We start from the raw sequence: 9,315 nt of genomic DNA, 5'->3' as shown, positions 1-9,315 counted from the left end.
TTATATTAATGTTCTAGACACGTTTCATGGGAACGTTGCAAGAACATGTATGTGTCCAAATTCTGTAACATGCTTTATTAGGCATAGAACCAAAAGATAAGACTGGCAGCAAATGGTGATATGTATTTAATAGTTGTACAAATATCCAGCAAAGTGAATACAGAGGATTTATACTCTTGCTAGCTTTGGGTTCCCAGGCTAGATTGACCCAGAAGAGTTTGGATGGGTTTGCTTACTTGTTTCCTAACAGCAGCACTTAGATTTCAATTTGTGATAATAGACCACATGTTTTCTGCAGCACAGGTTTTACATAGCACCGGTTTTATTTGTTGGCTGGGTTGATGATCTTGCCCATGAAGAGAATATTCTTGGTCTCCCGGTCCATAACAAAGACCATGAATGGATGGTCGAACTTCAAGACATGGGTGTGTCGGGAGGAGAGGGGCATAAGGACCACACCTGTGGCAGCTGCTGTGGTCACTCCAGCCTCATCCACGTCCAAGGAGGCTTGTTGCACCACCTGAAAACAACCACACAATGCAGTCTGATGTACAGTACATAGGCCTAGTTCACATGGTTCACATATAATATGTTCTAGGGCAGTGATTCTCCCAGGACACCCTGGGGAGCCAGATAGAGCTTTCAGGGGTTGCTTGAAAAAGCAGGGATAAAACTACCAATTGAAAATGACCACAACATTAAGGCTGTCATTACATGGTTGTGCTTGAGAGGTTAGTGCATTGCTGTTGCTGTATTGCTGTTGTTTCCCTGTATATTTATGTCTTTATGAATCACTGAGAGTGAATGAGTTCCCCACCTCTGAGACAGCCACCTTCAGTTCCTCTGATATTCCACTGAAGTCAGCTCGATCACTGAATATGTCCGGCATTCCAATTCCACTCAGAATGTCCTTGAGGGAGTATGTTGTAGTGATGGACAACTTGGGAACATATACATGATATTCCCTAAAGACAAACATGGACAGGAAGAAGGTTTTACTTGCAATGATTGTGATACGTGGTTATTTTACCCACCCAACATTTATTAGTTCTATGAGAGTGGTGCTTAATGATTGAGAGAGGTCATACCTGGCTTTCTTCCACCTGTGCCACTTGGTGATGTGGTTGAGGCATATGACTTCGTCCAGACTAGCGAGTCCCTTCTCCGGTAGCACCAACATCATGGACACTGAGTCGTTGTAGCGGAGATGCAGGATACTGGTGGAGATCTCCTGGTCGTAGTAGACGGAGAACCTCTTCATCATGCTCATCATCTGGACCGGAACAGTGGTGTTTTCATCCACATGAAATGTGTCCTCCTTTGTGTCTGCAGGGTTAAATGGAATCTCCCATTTTCCTTGAGAATTAGAAAATCGTAAAACATTTCAGGGTGTGATGTGATGAGTAAAAGTTACCAGACCAAAAGTGGTTTTCTGAGGGGGAGACCCAGCAAGAGATACAGCCAAAAGGTACAATGGCATCAATAACACCAACAACATCCAGAGACCAAAAAAATTTCATATTGACAGAGTTAGAAGGAATTGATTCCACAAGATCTGTATCCATCAAAGAAGTGAACTCTACTTCATTTCAAGGACCGTATTTCATGTTTGTATTTTTGTTTTTTGTCTAAAAGTTTGCAATATCCTCTTACCTTTGAAGTAAATGTAGCTGAGGAGGTACATGACAGTGGTTGGGTCCAGATCTTTGACTAACTTGTCTATCTTGCCTTTAGTCTTGTCCCCCACGTATGTATTGATTGTATCGATGGCCTTAGCAGTGTTGGTGAAGTCCACTGTGACACCCTCAGAAAGGTAGAAGCGCTTCAAGTCCTCAAGGAACTCGGGGTGTGGTGTAAAGGTGTTTTGCATGAAAAGTGCACTTCCTACGGTCAGGTTCACATCTATTTTCTGGTTGAGCTGTGTGAGGATGGTCTGGAAGGCCTGGTCCACCTGTTCTTGGGTCAGTAGGCTACTGTTGAAGCCCAGAACAGTGAAAAGCTGCTGGTGGGTTTGACCCTTGGCCCCCACAGACAGAGCGGCCAGGGCCAGGGACACACTCAGCGGGGAGAAGAACACATTCTTGCCCTGGTTGTCAGGCTGAGCCACCAGCTGATTGTACAGGCTATAAGCAAACTCCAAGTTTCCTTGGATCACTGGTTTAGTGCTGTTGTCACTGGGCTCATGATGATGATGATGCCCGTGGTCTCGTCCGTGACCGTGGTCGCGCCTGTCACCATGGTCATGGTCGCGCCCGTGACCGTGGTCGCGCCTGTCACCATGGTCATGGTTGCGTCCGTGACCGTGGTCGGGCCTGTCACCATGGTCATGGTCGCGCCCGTGGTCGCGCCTGTCACCATGTTCGCGGTCACGCCTGTCACTATGGTCACGGTCACCACCATGGTCGCGACTGTGACCGTGGTGGCGGTCACCTCCGTTACCTTTGTGACCTCTGACCTCTCCCGGGCAGAGCACTCCCATAACGATCCACAAACACAGGGCTGTCCTCATCTTGGCAACTATCACAAAGTAAAACATGTAGCATTAGTCAATCAATTTGGTGTCAATTCCACAATTAATGTCACTATCTGGAAGATGTACCGCTATTCAGAGGTCATTTGAATAATGATATAGGCTAAACCCATTGAATCTGGGAACACAACTTGGTAAAACTTTCTGGCCAGTGACATATGTGTGTGTGTGTATATATATATATATATACAGTGCCTTGCGAAAGTATTCGGCCCCCTTGAACTTTGCGACCTTTTGCCACATTTCAGGCTTCAAACATAAAGATATAAAACTGTATTTTTTTGTGAAGAATCAACAACAAGTGGGACACAATCATGAAGTGGAACGACATTTATTGGATATTTCAAACTTTTTTAACAAATCAAAAACTGAAAAATTGGGCGTGCAAAATTATTCAGCCCCTTTACTTTCAGTGCAGCAAACTCTCTCCAGAAGTTCAGTGAGGATCTCTGAATGATCCAATGTTGACCTAAATGACTAATGATGATAAATACAATCCACCTGTGTGTAATCAAGTCTCCGTATAAATGCACCTGCACTGTGATAGCCTCAGAGGTCCGTTAAAAGCGCAGAGAGCATCATGAAGAACAAGGAACACACCAGGCAGGTCCGAGATACTGTTGTGAAGAAGTTTAAAGCCGGATTTGGATACAAAAAGGTTTCCCAAGCTTTAAACATCCCAAGGAGCACTGTGCAAGCGATAATATTGAAATGGAAGGAGTATCAGACCACTGCAAATCTACCAAGACCTGGCCGTCCCTCTAAACTTTCAGCTCATACAAGGAGAAGACTGATCAGAGATGCAGCCAAGAGGCCCATGATCACTCTGGATGAACTGCAGAGATCTACAGCTGAGGTGGGAGACTCTGTCCATAGGACAACAATCAGTTGTATATTGCACAAATCTGGCCTTTATGGAAGTGGCAAGAAGAAAGCTATTTCTTAAAGATATCCATAAAAAGTGTTGTTTAAAGTTTGCCACAAGCCACCTGGGAGACACACCAAACATGTGGAAGAAGGTGCTCTGGTCAGATGAAACCAAAATTTAACTTTTTGGCAACAATGCAAAACGTTATGTTTGGCGTAAAAGCAACACAGCTCATCACCCTGACCACCCCATCCCCACTGTCAAACATGGTGGTGGCAGCATCAGGGTTGGGCCTGCTTTTCTTCAGCAGGGACAGGGAAGATGGTTAAAATTGATGGGAAGATGGATGGAGCCAAATACAGGACCATTCTGGAAGAAAACCTGATGGAGTCTGCAAAAGACCTAAGACTGGGACGGAGATTTGTCTTCCAACAAGACAATGATCCAAAACATAAAGCAAAATCTACAATGGAATGGTTCAAAAAATAAAAATATCCAGGTGTTAGAATGGCCAAGTCAAAGTCCAGACCTGAATCCAATCGAGAATCTGTGGAAAGAACTGAAAACTGCTGTTCACAAATGCTCTCCATCCAACCTCACTGAGCTCGAGCTGTTTTGCAAGGAGGAATGGGAAAACATTTCAGTCTCTCGATGTGCAAAACTGATAGAGACATACCCCCAAGCGACTTACAACTGTAATCGCAGCAAAAGGTGGCGCTACAAAGTATTAACTTAAGGGGGCTGAATAATTTTGCACGCCCAATTTTTCAGTTTTTGATTTGTTAAAAAAGTTTGAAATATCCAATAAATGTCGTTCCACTTCATGATTGTGTCCCACTTGTTGTTGATTCTTCACAAAAAAATACAGTTTTATATCTTTATGTTTGAAGCCTGAAATGTGGCAAAAGGTCGCAAAGTTCAAGGGGGCCGAATACTTTCGCAAGGCACTGTATATATATATATATATATATATATGTGTGTGTATATACACACACATATATACAGTGGGGCAAAAAAGTATTTAGTCAGCCACCAATTGTGCAAGTTCTCCCACTTAAAAAGATGAGAGGCCTGTAATTTTCATCATAGGTACACTTCAACTATGACAGACAAAATTTGAGAAAAAAAATCCAGAAAATCACATTATAGGATTTTTTATGAATTTATTTGCAAATTATGGTGGAAAATAAGTATTTGGTCACCTACAAAAGTTTATCTCAATACAATGCCTGGACTTGGCACTAACGCCGAAGAAGACTCTGGCCTTGGAGCTGAACTGGACGCCGTGCTTAGACTGGGCATCGGACTGGGCATCGGCGCAGGGGAAGGCTCCGGCCATGGAGCTGGAGGTCCCGGACCGTGGACCGTCCCAGGAGGTCCCGTACCGTGGACCGTCCCAGGAGGTCCCGTACCGTGGACCGTCCCAGGAGGTCCCGGACCGGGGACCGTCCCAGGAGGTCCCGGACCGTGGACCGTCCCAGGAGGTCCCTGACCGTGGACCGTCTCAGGAGGGCCCGGACTGTTAAACGTCGCCAGAAGCTCTGGACTGGGAGCCGTCGCCAGACTGTGGACCATCGCAGGAAGCCTGGTGCGTGGGGCCAGCACTGGTGGTACCAGGCTGGTGACTCGCACCTCAGGGCGAGCGAGAGGAGCAGGCACAGGACGTACTGGACTGGGGAGGCGCACATGAGGGAGAGTGCGAGGAGCAGGCACAGGACGTACTGGGCTGTGAATGCGCACTGGAGACCTGGTGTGTATAGCTGGCATCAGTTGTTCCGTAACTTTAGCACACTTCTCAGGACATCAATTGTTCTGGAACTTTAACACACTTCGCACGGCAAGTGATGGATGATGGACATCCACAAATTAATACATACCATACGAAACATAACATATCATGTAATTAACTAAATGGAGTGTCTCTGATTTACATACAGAATAATATGAAATTACAACCATTACAGGACCTAGTTTCCTGAAAGGGATGGAACTTATGCTTAGGAGTGTTTTAAGGATGCATCTTTGCTACAACGGCCAAAACACAACGCAGAGAGAATGTTCGCTAAGTGTGTTGGTACTAATAGGTACGAAAGAAAAGCAGCGCTGCTGTCGGATCATCTTTCGCCATTTAAATCTTACCTTAACATTAGAATTACTCCACACTACTGACAACGGATCAGCTCCGACCTAGAGAGATATTACTACCTATGGCTGCAAATATTGAGGCAGTTTATTATGCTCTAAATCACAGATTGGTCACATCATTGCGCACATGTTACACATCATAAAATATATTGAGGCAAAAACAGAACTCAATTGATTGAACATGATATTGATTTCAATATGATTCAAATATACGTAGCCTATTTATCTTTTAATGCAGTCATCTCGGTTTTAATTTGAAGCCTATTTTTATCCTTCACATGTTTGTAACAATTGCAAAGACTCGATTCTATGTTTAGCATAGATCTTTTGTGAATAAAGCGACTCAGAAGGGCAAAAAAGCATATAACGACACACTTAGCTGTTTTATGAGTGGTCTGAGGCAGTAGGTAAATAACAAGCTTTACAAGTATAACTTTAGGAACAACGTTTTTTTGGAAACAGCTCGGAGATTTAACAATGCTGCTGTGAAGGGTTAAATTATCAATTTAGCCTTAATATGTTTTTGGAAAGGGACGGTTTCCCGCTAGCGATGGAACTCAATATTACGAGTAGGGTTGCAAAGGGAGGGTATATTACTGGAAGGTTTACCAGTAAACTACCATATTTTTGGTATATTTCAATAATTTTATGTACTGTAATCTATCACAAGACATTTATGGCCCTTTTAGTCCTGCAGATTATCACAAGTGTTTTAATTATCTCTGGCCCTCTCTCTGGCCTTATCACATGTAAAATATATGAAATAATTAAATATGATGATTTTAAAATAAAAATATATAATGACAAAGCTGTAAACATTATCCTAAACCATAAACTTAGTGAATACCATTGGTGTTTAATATGAGGGTATCAGCATGAAATATCCTTTTTTTTATTTTTGTGAGCATGAAACTGGTGACAGTTGTTAAAAAAGTCAATAGTTGGACAAGTTGCAGAGGTAATTGAAAATAATGCCATTATTGATTAAATGCTTTTTTCATTAATTAGGCTATTTTCTCTTGAACCATAAGGTCTATCTATTAGAAACTCATGGACAATAGACAGAGATATAAAAATGTAATACTAAATATGAATACATTTTTTGAAAGTTATTCAAGTATAATTTAACAAAATTACCGAAGATTCCGGTGACTTTGTTAAATTACCGGTGCTTTGCAACCCTTCTTACGAGTGTTTTAATGATGTATCTTTCCTACAACGGCTGACGATCCCAAAACACCACGCAGCGATAACGTTCACCAAGTGCATCATTGGAGCATGTGTCTACAGTGAATTCGGATTTTGTTACATTACAGCCTTATTCTAAAATTGATGAAATTCAATTTCTCCTCATCAATTTACACACAAAACCCCATAATGACAAAGTGAAAACAGGTTTTTAGAAATGTTATTACAAATAAAAAAGATAACTTATGTAAATAAGGTTTCAGACCCTTTGCTTTGAGACAAAAAGAAAATGGAGCTCCGGTGCATCCTGTTTCCATTGATCATCCTTGAGATGTTTCTACAACTTGATTGGAGTCCACCTGTGGTAAATTCAATTGATTGGACATGATTTGGAAAGGCACACACCTGTCTGTATAAGGTCCCACAGTTGACAGTGCATGTCAGAGCAATAACCAAGCCATGAGGTCGAAGGAATTGTCCGTAGAGCTTCAAGACAGGATGGTGTTGAGGCACAGATATGGGGAAAGGTACCAAAACATTTTATGTAGCATTGAAGGTCCCCAAGAACACAGTGGCCCCCATCATTAAATGGAAGAAGTTTGAAACCACCAAGACTCTTCCTAGAGCTGGCCGCCCTTCCAAAGTGAGTAATTGGGGGAGAAGGGCCATGGTCAGGGAGGTTACCAAGACCCCGATGGTCCCTCTGACAGAGCTCCAGTGTTCCTCTGTGGAGATGGGAGAACCTTCCAGAAGGACAACCATCTCTGCAGCACTCCACCAATCAGGCCTTTATGATAGAGTGGGCAGACGGAAGTCAGTCCAGTAAAAGGCACATGACAGCCAGCTTGGAGTTTGCCAAAAGGCACCTAAAGGACTCTCAGACCCTGAGAAACAAGATTATCTGGTCTGATGAAACCAAGATTGAACTCTTCTGCCTGAATGCCAAGTGTCACAATTGGAAAAAACCTGGCACCATCCCTACGGTGAAGCATGGTGGTGGAAGCATCATGCTGTGGGTATGGTTTTCAGAGGCAGGGACTGGGAAACTAGTCAGGATTGAGGGAAAGATGAACAGAGCAAAGTACTGAGAGATCTTTGATGAAAACCTGCTCCAATTCGCTCAGGACTTCAGAATTGGGCGAAGGTTCACCTTCCAACAGGACAACAACCCTAAGCACACAGCCAAGATAATGCAGGAGCGGCTTCGGGTCAAGTCTCTGAATGTCCTTGAGTGGCCCAGCCAGAGCCCAGAGAAACTCCCCAAATACAGGTGTGCTAAGCTTGTAACATCATACCCAAGAAGACTTGAGGCTGTAATAACTGCCAAAGGTGCTTCAACGAAGTACTGAGTTAAGGTTCTGAATGCTTATGTAAATATGCTATTTAATTTTTTTATTTGTAATAAATTTGCAAAAATATATAAAAACCTGTTTTTTCTTTGTCATTATGGGGTATTGTGTGTAGATTGATTAGGGGGGAAAACGATTTCATTAATTTTAATATAAGGCTGTAACGTAACAAAATGTGGAAAAAGTCAAGGGGTCTGAATACTTTCAAAATACTTTTCTATACTGATAGAATCGAAAGATAATAATCTAAATAATTTTTTATCCTTCACTTGTTTGTAACAATTGCGAACATATTGTCTACTTTGTATTTGGAGTCAACTTCATTCTGAAATCGGCAGTCACAGAGAGACAGATAAGCATTGTGATTCTATATTTAGCGGAGATCTTCTGTGTATAAAGTGACACAGAAGGGCAAAAAAAACTCTAACGTGCTTAGCTGTTCTATGAGTGCTCTGAGGCAGGCAGTAAATAACAAGCTTTTTCAAGTGCAACTTTAGTAACGATAGTTTTGGGAAACAGCACGAAGATTTAACAATGCTCCTACAAAGGTTCTAATGATGATCTTAGCCATAAGATACTTTTGGGAAACCGGGCCCAGAGCTATAGAGCCAGTTAACATTTCCCAGTGTAGAGATAGATAGCAGTAGAGTAGCCTACTCACCCTTCCAGACAGCAGCTTTGGCATCTTAATTTGGACCAAATTCCCTTTATATACTGTGCGTGGTTCATTTGGGATTGATCAGGGGTTGAACTTTGACATGTTTGTTTGGTACTGGCAAAGCCCCCATATTTAAAGAATGTAATCATTACCTGCTTAAGGGAGTGCTGACCACACATTTTTTTCATTTAGGATTGGCACAGGACACAACAACTAAAACTTTAAAAGCTATATTGGACATTTTGAAAATGCAACTATGGACATGGGACATTGTGAAAATACATGTTGGATGATAACACACAGAGAATGATAGAGCTATATGTTGTTGTTCTGTTTAGTTATTTTATAAAACTCTGCAATTGATGTCTATTGTGCATTTGGTGGTCTGCATGGTTAAACGTATGCCTGGGACATTATAATGTGTAACAATGCAATAGTGAGCTCCTACTTCATTGGCACGCCAAACCACACTTGAGCAACCAATAATCAATTAATTATTGTGAAGCACCACAGGCTGAAATTACATTTTTTGCATTAACGTACATTTTTATATTTTGGGGTATTTCGGCCCTTTAAT

At 42.3% G+C, this 9,315-nt stretch overlaps 1 protein-coding gene across 1 annotated transcript; it reads right to left on the bottom strand.

The window, feature by feature from the left end:
• Positions 1 to 110: 110 nt before the first annotated feature.
• LOC109876785 (alpha-1-antitrypsin-like protein CM55-ST) lies at positions 111 to 8,827 on the bottom strand. The gene is made up of 5 exons (XM_020469170.2): positions 8,742 to 8,827; positions 1,654 to 2,517; positions 1,089 to 1,356; positions 818 to 965; positions 111 to 520 (listed from the first exon to the last, which is right to left on the bottom strand). The coding sequence occupies exons 2-5, from the start codon at positions 2,507 to 2,509 to the stop codon at positions 323 to 325; spliced, it is 1,470 nt and encodes a 489-aa protein (XP_020324759.1). The 5' UTR covers positions 2,510 to 2,517; positions 8,742 to 8,827; the 3' UTR covers positions 111 to 322.
• Positions 8,828 to 9,315: the final 488 nt, after the last annotated feature.

This window comes from Oncorhynchus kisutch, linkage group LG3 (genome assembly GCF_002021735.2).
Source record: "Oncorhynchus kisutch isolate 150728-3 linkage group LG3, Okis_V2, whole genome shotgun sequence".
Classification (NCBI taxonomy): Eukaryota; Metazoa; Chordata; class Actinopteri; order Salmoniformes; family Salmonidae; genus Oncorhynchus; species Oncorhynchus kisutch.
This window is presented reverse-complemented; position numbering and strand designations above follow the sequence as displayed.

Bases quoted from the DNA above. Each gene is read 5' to 3' on its own strand.
- LOC109876785 (XM_020469170.2), bottom strand. From the start codon at position 2,509: ATGAGGACAGCCCTGTGTTTGTGGATCGTTATGGGAGTGCTCTGCCCG. The intron at 1,357-1,653 runs GTAAGAGGATAT...CTAATTCTCAAG, and splicing joins CAGCTACATTTACTTCAAAG to GAAAATGGGAGATTCCATTT. The intron at 521-817 runs GTGGGGAACTCA...GGTTGTTTTCAG, and splicing joins TGAAGGTGGCTGTCTCAGAG to GTGGTGCAACAAGCCTCCTT.